This window comes from Pieris brassicae, chromosome 13 (assembly GCF_905147105.1).
Source record: "Pieris brassicae chromosome 13, ilPieBrab1.1, whole genome shotgun sequence".
NCBI lineage: Eukaryota > Metazoa > Arthropoda > Insecta > Lepidoptera > Pieridae > Pieris > Pieris brassicae.
The window spans coordinates 2,345,982-2,367,505 of NC_059677.1; the positions used below are offsets into that span (position 1 = coordinate 2,345,982).

Genomic DNA, 21,524 nt, shown 5'->3' on the forward strand with positions numbered 1-21,524 from the left:
CATCTATAATATTTTTGAAACTTGTTCGAGATGGACTTAAAAATTTAATAATAAATATACGCAGAATGGTATATATTATGGACTGCCTACACACTTCTCTAGATATTTTATTCTCTAGACAACATAAAAATACCTGTCTAAATTTTGAGCCAAAGACTTAAAGAGTCAAAATGTAACTGATAAATAAAAAATTTTTTCGAGTAACAACGTTGTAACTAATAAATACGTACTACGTTTGTAGGATATTTATTTGAAAGAACAAAGCTAATGTTTTAAGGACTCTTTGCTCTTCTGTATTTGTGTTAAGACATAAGCAGTGTCGTCTTGTTCGGAATCGTGGAGTATTTGCTGTTTCAGCTCGTTCCTGGTGATGTCGTTGAGGAGTGCTTGTCTCTGTGAAATAATCTTAGACTTAACTTTATAATTAACGTTTTCATCTTTATTTATGTAATAGAAGGCAAATTGGCAGGAGGCTCACCTGATGTTAAGTGGTACCACCGCCCATGGACACTCACCTTGCCAGAAGACTCGCAAGTGTGTTGCCGGCCTTTCAAGAACTTTCCTTGTAGGACCCTAAGTCGAATGAATTTAATTTTTTGTTTTGTAAATGTTGAATAACATTAAACAAATATTGTTTTGGTTATCGCGAAGTCTACGAAACATTTCTCTCAAAGAAATGTTGGGTAACAACTAGTGTATATAATAAACACCTAAGCTACACGAATTAGTATAAAAAAATCTTACACAATCGCATTTTTTCTCGCCTGTTGGAGATAGACCGTAGTCCCAAATGTCTGCACTGAGAGCTTCGGCCTGAGGTGTCATCCATTTCCTCATGTCACCCTTACGCCTCCGCCATCTTGGCTCCACGTTCTAGAACATTTGGACTCTTTCTTTTCTAATAAATATTAATGAGGCATTTGTGATGGCAGCTGGATCAAAAATACCTTTAATTGGAATAGCCCAGAGGGAAGAAAAAAGAGAGGATGCCCACCAAAAACTTGGAAGATGAAATAAATGGAAAATTGTCGCAAGGAATAGGCATAAATGGAAGAAGCTGAAGGAGGCCTTCACTCCGTCGGAGTTCGAGTACTAGTGAAAACATAAAAGACATGGATTTAGTGTAATTATAGTGTAGTCGAATAAGGCTATTTTTATTTTGTTTATTTGATGAGGACGTTATTAAAGTAGGTACAGTGGATAAGAATAGTAAAAAGCAAATGAAAATCATCATCAGTTTCGTGTACGTATACGACAGATTTGTATAATTTAACACAAGCTAATTGTTTCTCCCTTGGTCAACAAATCTATTGATTTATCCATTATGCGATAAGCCCACCTGCATATCTTTACTGCTGAAACATTTCTTCGTGTTTTGGTACTTTCCTCGAAATTTTTCTTCTGTTTTACATTTATTTATCATTTGCATTACTGCTTCCCATAACAGTATACACGGTAAGATTATAAACATTATCAAGTTTAATATCAACTCCATTGGCCTGGAATAGAGTCAATTTAAAATATCCGTCTCAGCGGGATTACAACGTAACTTGCGGATTAAAAGGCCGGCAACGGACTCACGAGACTTGACTTCTGGAATTGAGAGTGTCCATGGGCGGCGGTATCATCAAACATCAGATGAGCCTCCTGCCAGTTTGCATCCTTTTCTATAAAAAAAAACAAACTAAACTCTGTCCCGTACGTCAAAAGGGTAACGCATCCACTAAAATGGGTGTCCATGGGCTGCGATGACTACCTTTTTTGGGAGTCCCTTAGTCTCATGATGACTATATAGACTAATAAGTCTAGCGACACGGTTTACATACATTGTAAGTTTACCTAGCTGAAGATATTAATATCAATTAATGTGATTTTGTTAGAATAAGTGAATTGTACGTGGAAATGTATTAATGAAAAAATATTAATTATTATATGATTTGTGATTATCAATTCTTAAGTGACTGGTATTAGGATCTACACGGAAGTAGTCTTTCGCAACACCATCTAATTTTTTTTAATAAAAAGGGTTCTCTAGTAAAAATACACTAATATAGGTGTGAAAAAATCAGCCTTCGCGTGCGCTGTAGAAATTGTTGATAGAACAAATAAAAATACGTACAGTGTTATAGAACGTATCAATATTTACAAAAATAATGTTTTAATGTTGGAAATTTTACGTAAAAGGTGTTAGGAATTCCAAAATGTATTAGATATATATCGTCGGAAACTAAAATCTGTATATTGATTTGATCATAAGTGTAAGTGTGTATCTAATAATCTTAAAGGAAATAATTTATGACCTTATTTTTCGAAAAATGATTTACTATATGCAACTTTACAGTAATTGGATAAATAAAGTTAAATTAGATAAAATTTAACAAAAGGTTTTTATTATCATAGACATGAATACAAATAATACAATTATTTCATTTTACCTTATTACTAAGATTACTACAGAATTTCATTAATTATAATAAATGTATTACTATCATTGTTATACGTTATTATATATTTTTGTTATTAATGGCTTCGAATCTCTTCGAATCAACCGTGGTAGGGACAAGAGAAAGATGGCGCGAAACCGAAGAATGTGACGCGTAACCGAAAAATGTGACGGTAAATATTTTTCCAACGCCGATAAGTTTCACTTCTATAACCAGTATTACCAATATATTAGGTTTTATTAAAACGTAGCCAAAGAGAATAAATATCAAGGACGATAAACGATAAACGTAAATAAAAGACATAAGGCCAAAAATAAGTGTTACAACTCTGTTTAAATAAACATACTTGCTCACAAGACGTACAGTTCTCTTTTTGGTGTCTGGATGAACAGGCCACCCCTCCTTATCATAAACCACAGGTCGACCTCTCAAAGAACCTTCATAGTACTGGTCCAGCTTTCGTGGTATCTTTAGTATATATTCCATTCCCATTAAGCCAACACATGGCAGAATTATACCAACACAGGCTTTTAATAACCCTGAAAAGAAGCTTTTGTCTATTGTATACATAAGACAAAGCTATAACATTTATCACTAACAAAACACACAAAATAATTTTTTTTTTCAAAATTGTTATCACATTTTTTTCTTTTATCGAACACGTTACGTTTTAAGTGTGTAATGCTTGTGTGTTGAGGTGGTAATTGGCTCGGTATTTTGCTGAGGAGCAAACTGTTCCATAGCGCTGGTCATTCTGCCAGAAACCACAACAGTTTATTAATTAGTTGTCATTGATATTGGCATTGCAGTAAATTAGATTGTTATTTACAACATTAAAGACTTTTAATAATGATATGGTCACTAGACCACTTATGTTGGGACTGATACACTTACCCACCACTACCACTTGGTTTACTGGTAACAACTGTTTACGGTAGAAATGAGTAGAGAGACTAGGTCTTCACAAGTAATGTTTTTGATAGTATTTAACCGTTTAGTATATTAATGAACTGGAGGCACTTCAATACAAAAATGTAGATAAAAAAACTCATGGACATGCGTTAGAAGTTTCTTTGGAATAACAATAATAATCTTTTTAAAACTTTTATCTTTCGCCTTATTCTACGTTTCTAGAAAATACCGACACTATCAGATAAATATCACAAAAACAAAATTTCAGCCTTCTGCGCTTGACTCACGTCGTCGACTTTTTGGGTCTAAAGCAAGCCGGTTTTCTCACTATGTTTTCCTTCACCGTTTTAGCGAATGTTAAATGCGCACATAGAGTATCCATTGGTACACAGCATGGGAACGAAGCTATGACCTCAGGAATGAGAGTCGCACGCTGAAGCCACTAGGCCAACACCGCTTATAAAAATATAAGCAAACAATATATCTTGCTTACAAACAATCATTAATCAACTAAATATATATACTATATGTGTTTGCCATTTACTATTCCCAAAACAAATCGTTCAGTTAATACAAAAAAATAAATTCCTAATCTCTTTCCTGAAGTACTTCCTAATTAATAAATAAAATATAAAAGGCTTTATAGTATATGTTACCATGGTTACCATATATTTGACATAACATCGTTACCATGTTAACAAAAAATTAAATCTATTATAAGAAACTCACCAAACAGAAGTAATAAAAATAAAACGCCTACAAAAATAATAGACATGTTAATTATCACATCATCGGGATAGCATGCCGACCGCACGCGTCTTCTTCCTTCATGAGGAGAAAAACCAGCTGCTAGAACATCCATTTCAGACATATCTCGGCATATTAATTTCGGATCGTCACCTGAGAGAATATATGCCAAAAATATAAATAAATAAATATATGAATAATTCATAAAAATCAGTCAATAGATGTTTCAAATAAAGTTCATTTATCATTTTAGTTTTCATGTCAATTTTGGATTTAGGTTTAAATTCATTTCCCACTCGACAAACTTTTTTATCGTCACAATAACAATTAATATATTACCTACAAATGCGAATCGTCAAACAATTTGTCTTGAGAAATGTGCTCGATTCATTAAAAACGAAGAGGAATCTTTAAACACTACAAAATACTAGCCATAACAGAAAAAGTAAGTAAATGCCTTCTAGTCGAGCACTTTTTTCGAGATGACATAAAAACGAGTGAAGCATGCTGCATGACGTACAGACTCGAGCGGTAACGCAGATTCGACGCTGTAAATCGAGAGCAAACAACGTATATGGACACAGAATGTTGAGGTGTTTGCTACCGCGGCTAAGAAATTGACAACCCAGTCAGATATTATACGTAGATAGCCTAACGTTTACAGACAATTAAGGAAATTGAGATACTACTTTTATATGTATTTGTCTCCTAAACAAGACGCCTATGGTAATGATGTTATTATATTATTTTGTAATATAAAGAAAAACAAACTAAGCATTGAGCATTAAACAAGGGACTGGGGGAAAGTTTGCGCATCGTACACAGCGCGGGGAACAAACGTCAACTGATTTACCAATCACGCGATCGACACGTCGCCCTCGCGCCGTCGCGCACCACCGCCCGCCGCAATTAATGTATATTTACTTTCTTGACTACTCGCAAGGATCGCCTAAAACTATATTTACCTAAACAAACGCAATCGCAATGCCAAACACAAAAACAGCGATCATTCTTCTTGATAGCCACATCTCTTGTTGCGACCGCTACTCCGTCTCCATTGATCAATGCAACTAAAATTTATTAACACGTATTATTATAAGTATATTATATGCAAGTACATACAAGTATATTATATACACCGGTGACATTTCAGCCGTCTTTGCCTCTATTATAACAATTGTCGTGTCCTAGATGTTTACAATCCAACAATTTTATTAAAATTGCACGAAAAATTATTGGATCTGATTTTTGAGCACAAAATTATACGCAAACCACGCAGTTGTCAGCCACCAACCAGTACTAAGAGTGATATGCGTGGGTTAATATACAAACAAAATACACGAACTCACGAAAAGTTATATTTGACGCTCCCCGCAACCAAATAATAAATTACATAATTAAGTTGTATTCCGACTTCTTATGGCAGGAATCGTCTATTTCTAATAAAACGCCATTTCTAATAAGATCTAACAATAATATTGAAATCAGATTTGTTAATGAAGTAACGAGGTTACAGGTTTTGTTACAGAAACACATTAATTTCTTACTTGAACATCGATAGTCATCGTGCGATATCCCTAAGGGTAGTTCCATGGTAAAGATATTTGTATGCATTGGTGGAATTAAAGATTTCTGGGTATTCGATGAGTCTTCAATGCGCGGCGTGCATTCACGGGGTACGACACTTAAAATAATACAAAATGTGTGCGTGTACTAGTGTACACACGTAAGAAGTGACAATTTCTTTATGACCTTATTTTTCGGAAAATGTCTACTATATGCAGCTTTACAGAAATTGGTTAAATAAGATAAAGTTTAACAAAAGGCTTTTATTATCATAGACATGAATGCAAATAATACAATTATTTAATTTTACCTTAATTTTACTAAGTTTAATACAGAATTTTATTAATTGTAATAGAATTATTAGTATAATTTTTATCGTAATTATATATTTTTGTTTTTATTAATGGCTTGGAATCTCTTCGAATCATCCATGGTAGGGACAAGAAAAAACTGGTGCGTAAAGGAAAAATGTGACGCGTAACGGAATAATGTGACGCTAATGTTTTTTTACAATGCCGATAAAGAAGTTTCACTTCAAAAATATAATTAAAGAAAAATATTTACGTATTCACTACTGTTAAGCCATTTTGACTAAGCCCCATTAACTTGAGTATAACACAAGGAGATTTCAATTTTATTTGTAATTTTTGTAATATGTCTTCATTTACTTAATACAATGAGGGATACCAGTAAAAAATAACCAGATAAATCACCTGAAAAATGCTGGAGCTAGTCCTGTATTTGTCACTTGCAGGTTGATTAAAGATCGCGCATCACGGGTGTCAGACACAACAGATGTCAATCTTGCGGAAGACCTATAATTTTGTTACCATTGGAATTTATATTTATTTATTTATAATACTATAGATAAATTCGTAAGATCATTTGAAAAAAAAGTACAACTTAAACAAATAAGTCCTCGATGTACCTGGAGGAACAATCTTGTCTATTAACATTTCACCAAGTTATAAATGAAAGAAAACATTTCCATTTGTTTAACGTGACGCTTAAAAAAATTATCTTCAATTTGATTGTTTGAACACACATATGTATATTATATAGTCATATGATGTGAGTATAAAGTTGACACTAAATTGTATGTCAAATGTTAGATAATAATTTATAGTGCACACGTACTCACACACATACACATGTGGTTTCCTTATATACAATTGTTTTGTTAACGTTGCAACCTATTGAATTAATAATTGTTTAAACTCTCTAAATTCTTTCTACTTTTTAAGACCTGTCGATCGAAGTGAAGTGAGGCCTGATGACCTGTAACACCTTCAACAGGCATCAGTCTCACACAAACAAGCATTTCCTTCAATAGAAGAAAGATAATTATTTATTTATTATAATCAATAGCTGTAACTTGTTAATGTACAAAGTTTTTGTGATAAAAATAAATAAAGATTATTATTATGAATAATGTGTACATATTATTACATTTCGCTAGACAGTGTAGTTGGCTTTTAACTGTTATCACGCGTAGTGAATTTTTTGTTAAAAAGAATTATGTAAATATACAGAATTACAAAAATCTTATCAATGTTAATTTTAATTATTAACAGTTATTTTATTTAAATTTAATTATTACACTTCATTCTTAAACCTTTAATCTTATTCAAAGCTTGTGACTGTTTATATTTTATGACAAAAATTTGTTAATATAATGTAAATATAGGTAACTACGCACAGTGCCGGATTAGCCATATAGCAAGAGAAGCAATAGCTACGGGCGTACCCTTAACCGTAATAATAAAATATTACATAGGAGCGTAACATATCTTGCTTCACTTCCATTTAAAAATCTAAAACTCGATTTCGTCACGTCAAATCATAAAAATAAGTAGGTATTTCACAAACTTTTTACCTTAATGTTCAATTGTTTAATTATAATCGATATCTTTAGACTAATATCTATACCACATCTACCTTTCAAGAGGCAAGATTTTTTATAAGAACGTCTTTATCATCTCACTTTGTTGAATATAGAGCTTGATTTGTTTAAATAATATATAGTCTATATAGTGTTACTAACTCTCAATTTGCCAATTCAGATCCAGAAACAAAGCATATGTTGAGAATTGGACAATAGACTACAAATTTAACACAACACAAACCCTGGAATTATGAGTTTGTTCTCATCGGCCTTGACTTCCAAATCCATTTGCGTGCAATGACCGGTTTTTAGTGGTAATTTCAAAAATCCTTCATCTCCATGCTGCATTATGTTAAGATCCGCCATATTGCCAATCATCAACGTTCTAGCGGTTTCTATAACCACGGGACGCTAAAAATATTTTCATGAAACTAATGATGAAACATGATATTTTATATTCATTAAATTTATAAGTAAATCTCATCAGGAGCACATCTTCCCACCATCACACTACACGGCCCAAATCAGATACTACTAATTTAAATGTATTTAACATTTTTATAAATTTTTTCCTTTCGAAAATATTCAACGTTTTTGTATATTTGTCACCGGAATATAAATATAATCCGGAATAATAATACGTTAAATTGTAAGCAGTACGTTGAGGTTCACAATGTTTCGACAGTTCATAATCTCGCGAGATAGATTACAACCATTATAATACAACTAGGTATTTACAATTTTATGGTGACATATAAATAGAATAATAAATATTCCAAAAGTAAGTGTTAAGTCGACTTTTAAAAACTCTAGAAGGAAGATTTCTCAATGTTTTTGGTAAATTATTTTCCAACGCCGATAAAGAAATTTCACTTCAAAAAATTTTTGTAAAATAAACTAAAATCTAAAAAGCTAATCTCACGGATTCATAAATTGCGATGCAATACAAAATAATAAGAAATACAATAAATACAAAAGTCACGCTTGAGCAGGAAAGGATTACGATAGGCTCATGTGTTACCTGTTTTCTTTAAAAATCTGTGAGATTTAAGTCTTTCAAACCTTCTTGTTTTGATTTGACAACAATAACATCACTGATTGGCACTATTATGAATTCACCATTATTATCTGTAATGGCAACACAAGACAAATACAGACGCTGTGTCTAAGGACACACTGGAGTAATTGACCAGACGCCTTCGAGGTGCAAATATATGATACAGGGTTATTGGCAATTCGACGTATGCCCATCAGGGGCTGATGGGGGTTTTTTGAGATTTGAGATAGTATCCCCGTTTTTCGTTGTTCCCGAAAAAAATATTGTTCTTCGTCTCGCACTTTTAAATTTGTATCAATAATTATTGTCTTAAATTGATAAATACGCAGCGATAAAACAAGAAAAACATAGTTGTAAATTATAATTTTTTTGCCTTTTTGACTAAATTTGAAAAATTACAATACATTACAACTCAAAAATGGTCAACGCTTTAAAGGATTATTAGTTAAAGCCTTAACAACACTCTTTATATTTTTCATTATACATGACGGCCTGTCTTACGTGCTCTCGACACGGTAATATAATGTAAATAGATTTATAATATTTGGACTTACTAATATTTATATCTTTTGGAAGTAAATTTTCCCGCGCATAGTTTAATGGTAGGACTAAACACAAGCCACCTGAGGGCAAGTCGAAATCTTCTCTCTTCACGACATCATTGGTAAGGTAACTTACACTCATATCTTGGTTTTTCCATAAAGGATCTAAACTACTCACACTGAAACAAATGTTTTATTTGACATGAACGACTCTCATTTGTCCTCGGAATTTTAGATTCTCGTGAGATATTTTATGGGATCAAATAAGGATGTGTACTAGATTCCTTAATTTACTTCCAAAAAGTAACGAAGGATAATACATAGAAATAAAGACCAATTGTTAAACAGCGGTGTCCACGGTTAGTCGCTCGCCAGATACTGTGCTGCAAGTGTGATGAAAGTCATCAATTACAATTACCTTGCGATTTCGCGTTTAGTCAAATCATTCCACATTATTTTGCTTTCCAGTGTCATCTTCTCGAAGACTTCTATTTGAGATTTGTACCAAAGTTCGGCATTTCCAATTTCATATAAAACATATTGATTGTCGTTGGTTAAGTTATTTAATTTGTTTTTCCCATTATGATTCGATTCTGTGGCGTCTTGAAACAATATTTTGCCTTTGTCAGGTATGACAAAATGGTGTTCGGTATTTTCAAAATATGCCATTTGAGCACTGTCATCTGAAACAATTCAGATTTCATTTTAATAATAATAAGAATAATAATTTATTTTCAAGAATATGGTTCAATTAATTGATGTGATACAATCGTAATTTCGCATATTCTGTGACACAAAGTCAAACTTGACTATAAAGAAATTTTTACATTATGAGTCATTTCAATTAGTTAATTCTTATTTTATTTCTAGCGATAAGATATCATATTATTATATTACATTATTACGTTATCAAACTAATATTAACGTTTCACGCAAAAATTCTAATATAAATATTTAATAAGAACTATTAAGATATGGGATGTTATTTCAGTATAGATACACTATTTATAAAAATGACTAAGGAATCCCCGTGCTCAATTGGCATAGGCCGATGAGCAACAGTGCTTCGGGTATCATGGCTGACCCTAAACTTAACTAAAAAAGAAAATCAATAATAATTTAAAAATATGACGTGTCAACGACGGCTTAAGCGAAACGGCATTGTTTATTATTAAAATTAGAAGTCGGCGCTCTGAATACTTTTTTTTTGGAGTTTAACCAAGTCTTCAGTATTTTAATTCGGCTTATTATAATTTCCCAACTCTATTTTTGATGAATTTATGTAGAGCCACGTAATAGGATCTACCTTTTAACACATCACGCAGGCGGCGGGAGGGATCTTGCACTATCATTTGATTTTGCACTATCTCACTAATGTCACTGACAAGAATCAATCTGTCAAACGAAAAGCACTCACATTTAAATATGAATTGTTCGATGTCACCAACGGAATAATTTCATATATCGAAGACAGCTTTGTATATAAATCCTTGTTCGAAATGTTGGTAGGCACATATCGGAAGATTCCAGTTTCTATCAGCGCTGCAGGAATATGCGCCTTCAAGTTGTGCTTTGTCAAAAAGTCTGAATTTGTGATGAAATTATTTGCAGTGTTGTATTGTTTTAAAACAATCGCAATTTTATTTAAACCTGTCCAAGTTAAACCTGTTGATCCTGACTTTCAACAAAAACTTTGAAGTCCGTATTTGTACAATGCTCCGGATAGTCTTAGATAATCTGGCTTAAAAAACGGAATAAAGTCAACCTCGCCGCCGCCTACCAGATCCTGATCCAGTCCATTCCTTCGCACCTCTTTTACGAACAATTTTGGAACGATTCGAGGTCCTCCGGTTCATTCATTTTTAAAATTAACAAAATATACAATTATTTACACTTGACTAAAATAAGTTTTGGTAATATTTTAACGAAACAATAATTAAATCGACCGCCACGTTTGGAGTTCCCGCCAAAAGTCCAATCGGCGCTCTGAATTCTTTTTTCAAATGTTACAGAGCACTAAAACGATGCCATACTGGATGCAGACTACAAATTATAAAAAAGATATTTAGCGTTGTCATTGGCTAGAAAATGACGATTGTACTTAAAATTCAAATGGCATTGGTATTACAGCCTACACAGTGTTCCACAGGACTATATTAGAAATATATACTTTATCCCACGATTAGGTAAATGTTGACATAACGAGTCAGAAAAATCTGTTTGATATGGCTGATCACTGTTAAGCCATAGCTTAAAACGATGCAAATCTAAAAATTAATCATTCCCTTTTGTGCTATTATGGTAACTAGTGACGCTTAAATCTTTTAACAAAAACCTTTCTTATGAATAATTCTAAATATCGCAATAAAGTCTACAAGTATGCAGCTGTTTTAGACTTTCACTGGAACTCAATATAACAATCTCTCGTCTTTAACGCTACGTTCGTTCGACCAATTGTTTTATTAACTTTAGGGTCACTTTGAATACAGCGATAAATAGATGGCCCATGGACACCTGCAACACCCGCGGCTAGCGCTATTCTTGAAGAAGTAACTCAAATTAGAGTCAAAACAATTTTCTGTATGATTGTAAATTATCAACACATAAATAAGTTTATGAAGGCCCGTCACTCGCAGTTACTCCTTTTAACCCGGTAGAGATAGCATTACTAAAGGTGAGATTGAAATAGCTTGTAAAATTACCTGAGAAAGCATTGCTTGTATCCACATGATATACATCACTATTATCTAGAGTGTCATACTTTGTAGACGTTGTATCCTCGGAATATTGCTTATGGAGTAAATGCTGTAAATCAAAACTCATTATTTTCTTTAGTTCATGCAAAGGCGACAAGATGGCGGAAAGACGGATCCAGTGTCTATGTTTGGACTAGAGATGAGACATCAACACATCACATTCAAACGACATAATCATTTAATCACAGCGTACTCGAGCAATTTGATAGACCTTAACTAAATGAGTGTAATTATAACATTCATTTGACATACGGATGTCAATTTTCGCGAACTGAGTCTTCATTCTAACGATCCCGATCCCAAGAATGAGGTTTTTTTTTTCAAAATCATATTGAAAACATCAAACATAGCGTATACATGGTAAACATTTTTTGCGTAATCCATACTAAATTAAAAGAGAGCGCGAATACAAACGGGATCTCTCTCTCTCTCTCGCCGACAAAGACAAAATAAATTTTCGAAAGATAAGACTTACACTTCGACTACCTCTTTGAATATTGGCACCGAATACTCCCGTTACGATCTGTAACCATAGGAAAAATCGATTAATTTTCCGGGCCTGTGAAATGTCCAAACAACGTAGCCACAACTAACTTCAGTAAATCAAGAGATCCTCTTTATGTATGAGGTTGTGGAGCAGTGTTGGCTTAGTGGCTACAGCGTACTCTCATCTCTCAGGTCGTAGCTTCGATCCCCGGCTGTGCAACAATGAATTTTCTTTCTATGTGCGCATTTAACATAAGCTCAAACGGTGAAGGAAAACTTCGTAAGAAACGGTTTGTCTTAGAGGCTGATGACCTACTTGCCTATTCAATGATTAACAAATGAACATGAAACAAATACAGAAATGTGAGGCCCAGAACTAAAAAGGTTGTAGCGCCATTGATTTATTTTATTTATAAGGTTGTAGCAATATAAGGGTGCTTAGGTAATCTTTGGGGTAAACGTTCACAACTTTCGATCTCGGCAGGTGATCAACCAACCATATGCGTATATACAGGAGTTTTCTTTTAATCAACAGAATGCTAAGAAAGGGTAGATAATATTGTACCTACTTCCATTTTCCGAATTTTATACAATTGAGAAGGATTTTCCCTCCGTAGACGTAATATGTACGGGTTTAAGAGCCTTATGCGTTTATTGTGAGCGTCTAAAACGTGTTCAATTGGTATGAATTCATCACCCGTGGTTTTCTGAAATGAATAATCCCATCAAGCAAAGCTTTTAGTTTCGCCTTTACATCCAATATTTTTTTTGTTATAGAACCAGACGGGTAGAAGGCTCACCTGAGGTTAAGTGATATCGTGACCCATGGATTCTCTCAATGTCAGAGTGCGCGAGTGCGTTGTCGGTTTTTAAGAATTGGAACGCTATTATCGGAATGGAACGGAAAGACACTAAATCGAATTGATTCGGAAATACTTCGGTGGGCAGCTGGTTCCACATACCAGTGGTGCGCGGCAAAAACTGCCTTAAAGATTGTTCAGTTGTGGAACGACGCACGTCGAAGTGACACCGGTGGAAAAAGTTTCAAATGGTTAAAGTTTCTCCGAGAACGACTCGTCAAATTACATAATCATGTCGATAGACTTCCTGCCATTTATGGCTATTCGCTAAGCTTGTTTATCAGATAAACATAAAATAAAAAATTCTAAAGCGCCGCGCGAGTTTTACGCACGTAGTTTTAAGTATCCGTAAAACATAATCCGGCCGATCCGTGCACCAATAAACATTCTATGAGCACATCTGGAACGGTGAGGAAGAACATTGCGGGAAAACGGCATACCTTAGACCCAAAAGTCCCAGACGTTTCTCAGTAGACTGATCACCAACTTGCCAATTGGAAGTGAATTGCATTACGAAATAGCCCACTAAAGGGTAGCTTTTGGTTATTAGGTTCGTGTTACACTCGTGGCAGTGGCTGGTCACCAGGTAATAAAACTAAATACTTACTGATGGAATATCACACAGTTTCACTGTCACTGCGAGTTTCTTTTTACAATTACGAAGTGTATTGTGCTTCAAAATTTCTTCACGTTGAAATCTTATAACTTCATTATCGGGAAAGGAGATGACGTCCTTAAAAGAGTGATTGCAATAATAATTATTCTATAAAATTTACACTGTGGGTAGTGGTTGGTGGCTTTGGTGTGGGTTTTATATTAGAGTAGAAGATTTTTATTTGTTTTGTTGTGTTGGATACGGGCCCAGGAATCACTAGTCAAAACAATGGGTTTGGTACAAAACATTGTCTATAGGTAATTAACAAGATACGTTATATTGACTCTAACCTAGAAGTTTCCTAACCTTTGTGTTCAATTATCATAACAGTCTAAATGAAGATTAGAAACCGTGTAGTTTTATATAATTTAAACTATTTTTCATAATTTTTAAGCTTTATAGATTTAGGGATACTGCAGCCCCAGTTAACGGTATCCTAAACGCGATACTATAAATATATAAACGCGAAGAAACTCGCGAAGAAACGCGAAACTCCATCGTATGAAAATGCTCACGCATTCCAGTTTTTTCTTTGTGATAGCTGTCCTGGTACATATATATACCACCTTTGCCCAAGGTTTACGTAATTATATGTAAATGCCAGTTAAACTAATGTTTTCGCGTTGTAAATTAAACACTCACCTCAAGGTCACAATTAAGAAACACAGAGCGGACTTCGAGCTCTGAATTTTGCTGTTGGCCGTTACTCACATAAAAATGTAGCATCAAGAATTGGACTAAAAAATTTTAATATGTAATTACGATTAGTTTTTATATCATAGTCAAACGAAATCTTAATACAATTCGACTTGTTCTTATAATTCATGGTGAAACTTGCCTATTACGCTCACTGCGAGGCTTTGAATTAGTTTCATTTATAATTAATTTAGATAGTGAACATCTTATTCATTTATATGTGGAAGAGGTAAAACCACATTTCATCATAAATCCGCATTTACACAGATTTTATAAACTAAATCAAAATGTGCTGATATTTTGTACTTAGATTGTTTTACCTCGCACAGGCAGAAGAAAGATTTGTCGTCGCACGGGATCTAGGCACTATTTAGAGAACTTCACTTTGCTGAATGATTTTAAGGAAATACTTACGATAAATTATTAAAATCCTCATAACAATCAAAATTAAAACTTAAACTTGTTATAATATTATTATGTTAGATTATTCTAATGGGTATTGTTGACATTACCTATTGACAGACTGTAAACAACTAAATAGAAGAAAAATATTGCTAATTTCATAAATATGTATGCCCCCACACAATGATGTCAAATAAACTATATATTTCAGTCCCTGATAAAATATAAAATGGTGACTGTACACTTCTAGTGGTTTTAAGCGAGATTCTACTGTTATATTTACAGTGAGATTCGCGAACTAGGTACACGAAATTCGCATTAGACTACAGAAAATGTGTAACATAGAAATGTAATGACAAATTTAGTTCTGCATACCCAGCAATATACTCATTACAATAGTCAGGCTTACCACTTTGTAATGAAAGATTTCGGATAATACAGACTTAGGGTCTAAATCGTATCTTCACTGCCACAGCTAAACTAAGAATATTCTAAATATAATATAATACTAAAAAGTTACTTTTTGTTAAACTGTTTTGTATCGTTATCTCCAAATAATAGTTTAAAATATATATAATTCTACATTTTATTTATAACATGTTCATAAAGTATGATTAAGAAGATATACTGTGTCGAATATATAATAGAAACCGACGGAGAAAATAAACAAAACCACAATCCAACAAGACTTCAAAGATATCGAGTTTATAATTTGTTAAGATCTTTAATTAACTGTCTAGATGTTCAATTGACTCTCGGATTTAACTACTTTACTGGGACACATACCCATTGCACCAACTATGTTTAATAATATTCAATTACTTAGTTAGGTATGAAGAGCATATATAAAAAAAAATCAATCAGACATTATTCCTTAAAATATACTATATTATTTTCTGATTGTTATCACTTATTTATACCTCTACTTCATTATATAGCTCTGCAAAGGTTGTGGAACGACGGACGTCAAGGTGATACGGATGGTATGTTGTATTCTGCCTGCTTGAGCCTAACATTTATTTCAGTACTTGTATTATTATTTAGAACCCCACACTATTTTGTCAAAGTTTTCTTCGCTGACGCAGTTTTCATATTCGATTTAAACGAAACTTAATGTGTTTTATATACAAAAATAACTCAATTATTTTGGAATTTTAGCATACTTGAAAACTCACCACCACCCACCAAGGTTAATTATTACTAGGTGTGTAACCCAAGGTGAGTGGATAATGGCTTTTGATAACGCCTTGTGCTAGAGTTTGAATGCTGGCATTTCTCTTGCAATATCATTACGCGAGGATAGCATTTGAATCAAGCCCTACTCCAAAGGGAACAAAATCAAATTTGGAGGAAAGATATATTTATATTTTTATCTACTCTGGTGCATGTCCGAGGGTGGAGTGTCCATATTAAATGTATATATGTGTGTAATATTAAATAACTTCTAACCTCTTCTCGTCTCATGGTGCAGACATAACGTACATATATAAAGTACGGGATGTCTGCTACTACGTATCCGTAGTGTTGATAGTTCATTTGTTCTTCCTTTCTCATATATTTAGTTATGTAGTGCAGCTTGGTAATACATATACATACACTATACAGATACTCCTGACATTTACTACATATAAAAAGAAGTGCACCTGTTTCAATAATAATTCCTTTTTGTAGGTGGTTCAGTCTGCGTGATGCTGTCACACCAAAAGCGTTTCGATATAAATAGGTTATTTCATAAGATACTAATCTGTAGAAAACATTTCTTTTAAAAGCTTTATGGAGGAAAATTACTTATAATTTTTTTTTTACAAATATCAATTCTAAACGTCTGCCACGTCACACCACTAAATTCTTGTAAATTTCTTCGCCTGTCTAATCCCAATACTGTCTTGGAGATTAATTCCGTCGGAGGCTGTTTTTGAACGAAATATATTTGGATTTGTTTAATTTGCCACAAATTGCAGAAACCGGAGGCATTTTCCTTTTTGTCGAATCATGTTGAGTAGTGATTTGGATTAGCGGTTTGAATTTCGAATAATGTTCGTTAGTGCTTTGCTGTATTTTTCGAATTTAGAATTATTTTAAAAAGTACTTTGTTGGTTGGATTTGTATTTGGAATTATTTCCATAGTGCATTGACCCTGGCTGATCAAACCTAAAAAAAGTTTGGACAGAAAGTTTGGTTGAAAGTTTGGCTGAGCTGAGTCGACATCACTCACTCCAGCAGCGATATTTGTAACCGTTCCTGATATAGCTTTCCCAAAACCCTAGCTAATTACTTATGACCACCTTATCAGCTACTATTATCTGCACCGGGAAGTTTCCCGCTCTGTGTGACTCAGTACGAATGCATCATTATAGTTATCAACTTTCCTACATTCACTAATATTACATAACCTATGGATCTAAATGAATAATAAAAACTATACTCAGTTACACAGTCCCAAGACATATTTTCTAATCTTTAATGAGAAACAACCACGCGTAACCTCAAAAATACTGCTCACGGACTGTCTAGCTCCCAGTCGCAAATAATAGATTATAAGTTAGTCTTTTGAGCCAAACACCATTGTAACCGGTATAGTAAAATATTAATTTGAATTAAAAAGGGCTACATAGTTCAATAACATATGTTTTTTAACAAAAGACCATAAATAATACTATGCTTATTCCAGTTATTAGTTTTGTTATTTAAATGTCCATTATATTTCTATACAAGTTTACTAGAACCATATCATCAAATAATTATATTAAGAGATAAATATAAATAGGTAATCAAAATATATAATAAAATTAATTAACTTTTTCTTGATCTTCTTAATATTTGTTTTAGCTTCAACTTTGTAAAAACCTTATAAACATGAAATCGTAAATAATATATACTAAAATACAATAATATTATTTTACTGTTATTAATAAATAATATTTTTTTAAAATAAAACCTATAATTTAACGAAATTTATAAGAATAGTTTTATTTCACCGCAATTGCTTTTTTTAAATGTATTTCAATATTGCATTTTCTGTCGACGCTAGATAGCGCTACGTGCACCATACTAAAAAAACAAATTTTGTTTATCAGTATTTATATTAAAAAGCTAACTACACGTTACGATATTAAATATTATCTTCCCATGCTTTTTTTAGAGTTACTAAATGCTTCACGAATAGAGAGTATAGTATCTACTACTACTGGTTTGTCGAAAAGCTTTGTATCCGCTCAAGTGTTAAGTATCTTTATCAAATTGTTGTCATTGGCATTGTTACAATTTTAATTAAATGAACACTGAGGGTAGTTTTAAAGATTTTCTTAGGGCAATTACGACAACTGCACCAACACGACATTTATCGATACATTCAAAAATGGACGATACTCCACGTAAGTTTAGCGAGTTTATTAAGTATTGCAATAACACACACAAAACACATATTGTAAGTTTGCAAGTGGTATCACAATTATTGTTCGTAAGTTACCTAATCTTTTCGAATTATAATAATTCGGGCTAGTGACGAGATACGACGAATAAATTTACCAACATATGATATGATTTGAAATGATTTTCGATTTCTATTTCTGAAATATGCATTTATTTCTATATTTTTGTGTTAAATTTAAGAATCGATGTTGAATGGATTTCACTTATAATTATATAATATTTAAAAATAATGTTATAGATACAAATAGGCGATGGAAATGTACTTGTCCCAAAGGAAATCTTGGCATAAAGTGGGATTCGTATACTATGGCAACAAGAAAACTGCCATATATACTCGCTAGTAAGTACTTATATGCATAGCGATTTGCACATTTTTACATTGTAATTCAAAAATAATCAACGCCACAAACAAGACTTTTTTCTTCACCTTTGATCCTGTTCCCTATGGAGTAGAGACTCTTGGGCCGTGGGATTCAAGTGCACAGTCACTTATTAAAGATTTCAGTTTTTAAGTTAAAGGTAAACTGTCATCGGGACCAAACTTTTTAAATTTGTATTGATTTTATTTTTAATTATTACTTTGTAGGTTAAGGTCATTGTATATATTGATTTGTATTATATGTCTAATAAAAATTGTTAGTTATTAATTCAAAAACTGAAGTCAAAGTTATTAGAATAGAAATAGAACTGGACTGGACTAACAACATATTGATTAATGTTTAATATCAAGCTTTCTAGGTCATAATTTTCAAAACACTTTCCTATAATACTGATGATTTGTATTTCTTTTTATTGCAGAGTATTTGCAAAACATGGGCATGCACTAACTAAAACCCAACAACACAATAGGCACAACTGATAATAAAGTAAATATATTTTATTGATCCTCGTTTAATGGTATTCTACAGCTTCCGCATGTTATTGAATAATGAACAAAACCTAATTAAAAATAAGCTTATTGAGACAGGGGATTAAGTATTTTCAAAGTATTTAAAATAAGGGCTTCATTATGTCTAGCATCTTGTTCTAGTCTATCAGGTAAAAACAAAATCAGGAGAAACTATGGAGACCCTATTTGACTAAGATAAATCCCCTTACTTAGTTTGCCTTTTTTATATTTTATATATACTTTAGAGTGTACCTATTGATTAAAATTTGTAGAATTTTCTGGTGCCACCGCCTTTCACTCCCTGTTGTTGGAGCTTTCGGTGTCTCTTGAGGTCGAGCACCTTTTCTCCGTTGACTACTTAGTGTAGAAGAGAAGTCTTACGTTGTGACAATTAATAACACCACCCAAGTACTTCAATAAGTGTATTAAGTTAGTTATATGTGATAGAATATCTTATAACAAACCTCATCAAAATTGCTTTACTAATAGGGGAAGAAAAAAAACTCGACCCAAAGCTACAAAAATAATAATAAGGAACGTGTAGAACAATTCAAAACATTCAGAAGTATTACATGGATATTTTTTTAATTTTGAAACAAATCAGTCTTCGGAACTAATCTAAATTTTAAACACAATAACTTCTTAAATCGGCATCGCTGAAATAGTTGCAGCAGAAGCCAACTTTGGGGAACAAGAATTCAATGTACTCCACAGTCTCGTAAGTCTACGCCGGTTACTCCAAGAAATCTGGGAAGATCTGGGAATGTCAGCGGGGCCTTGTACAGTGACAGTGGACGGGAGCAGTTCGTCGATGACGATGGAGGAAGAAGGCCCAACGACGAGTCGTAAACGGACTCGCAGTTGCACTTCAGTAAGTTACTACTACTAATTTAGTACTACTACTAAGTTAATACTAGAATAACTAAAAATTCCCTTTCTCACATAAAATTAACTTAAACATTATCTTGTTAACTAAATGGGAAACTATCTAAAATATTATTAAATCTCTTTACAACAGGAGTCATCAGGCCAGAGTGTAAGTGACGAAAGTGAGTTTTTACATGCGCCGGAGCCACTGGAGGAGAATATGGTAAGTAATTTTTTAATTGTTAATAAATATTTTGAGATTTCCATTCTTGCTTCCATTCCTTTCCATTCTTTTCGGTATTAGGCAAGTATTTCAAATTGTTCTTGCAGTAAAACAGTTTGATACTGCTGTAAGATTCAATTGCTTTCCTTTAAAGTATACGATGTATATAATAATACTTAAGAGTGATCCTAAATTTATTAATATTTGTAGAATGTCTCTGGAAACTTTCGAAATCGCCGCCGTCCAAGCTCTGTTGGCGCTGCAGGGATCGATCAGCTTCCCTCCGTTGAGTGGTAAGTGTACCTATGAGAAAACTGTCGGTTTGTGAAAATCTTGCCACCACCACTTAAATCAGTGCATTAAGTGGAATATGTACATTTAGGAGCGAGTATATTTTTCTAAAATTTTGTAACCAAATAGTCTTCGGAAGGTCGGAGATAAAAAGTATCTATTCTCAATTTTAAATACAATTACAATTTGGTTCGAGAAGAAATTCATATTTATTATTTTAACGTAGAGATGGGCATCGCTGAAATAATCGCCGCAGAAGCCTTATTACAGCTTCGGGGAAACGGAATTCAGTGTCCTCCAAAGACTCGTAAGTACTTACTGTGATTATTATATCTTTAATTATATTTTATAGGACCCTATTGAATTCTAAAAAGAATGGTCGAAATCAATTCGCTGTTAAACGGCTTAGTTTGGCATATATACAATTGCTGTCCCATTAATCCGATGCCTGAACTTAACAACTGTAATTCAAAATGGTGGTATGCCAGCTACGTTTCAGGAAACAGAAGATCTGGGTATGTCAGAGAGGCCTTCTTCAGTAACAGTGGACGAAAGCAGTTCGTCGAAGACGACGGAGGAAGAAGGCCCAACGACGAGTCGTAAACGGACTCGCAGTTGCACTTCAGTAAGTTTGATAATACTAGAATAACTAAAAATTCCCTTTTTCACATAAAAATAACTTAAACATTGTCTTGTTAACTAAATGGGAAACTATCTAAAATATTATTAAATCTCTTTACAACAGGAGTCATCAGACCAGATTTTAAGTGACGAAACTGAGTTTTTACATGCGCCGGAGCCATTGGAGAAAAAT

At 33.2% G+C, this 21,524-nt stretch overlaps 1 protein-coding gene and 2 long non-coding RNA genes across 5 annotated transcripts; 1 reads left to right on the plus strand and 2 right to left on the minus strand.

The window, feature by feature from the left end:
- Positions 1-241: 241 nt before the first annotated feature.
- LOC123717632 lies at positions 242-2,999 on the minus strand. Its single transcript, XM_045673724.1, has 4 exons — positions 2,791-2,999; positions 1,340-1,499; positions 745-873; positions 242-393 (listed from the first exon to the last, which is right to left on the minus strand). Exons 1-4 carry the CDS (start codon positions 2,934-2,936, stop codon positions 265-267), a joined length of 564 nt encoding a protein of 187 aa, XP_045529680.1. The 5' UTR covers positions 2,937-2,999; the 3' UTR covers positions 242-264.
- A 9,401-nt stretch (positions 3,000-12,400) lies between these two features.
- Positions 12,401-14,640, minus strand: LOC123717640. The gene is made up of 4 exons (XR_006754861.1): positions 14,553-14,640; positions 13,863-13,988; positions 12,965-13,102; positions 12,401-12,432 (listed from the first exon to the last, which is right to left on the minus strand). It is a non-coding gene; the product is annotated as an uncharacterized LOC123717640 (long non-coding RNA).
- A 4,532-nt stretch (positions 14,641-19,172) lies between these two features.
- On the plus strand, positions 19,173-21,518 carry LOC123717636. 3 transcript variants are annotated; one of them, XR_006754857.1, is made up of 7 exons: positions 19,173-19,306; positions 19,995-20,200; positions 20,348-20,419; positions 20,630-20,712; positions 20,937-21,017; positions 21,199-21,335; positions 21,456-21,518. It is a non-coding gene; the product is annotated as an uncharacterized LOC123717636 (long non-coding RNA). The 3 variants fall into 3 exon arrangements; XR_006754858.1 differs by having other exon boundaries at positions 20,044-20,200; XR_006754856.1 differs by lacking the exon at positions 19,173-19,306 and having other exon boundaries at positions 19,609-20,200.
- Positions 21,519-21,524: the final 6 nt, after the last annotated feature.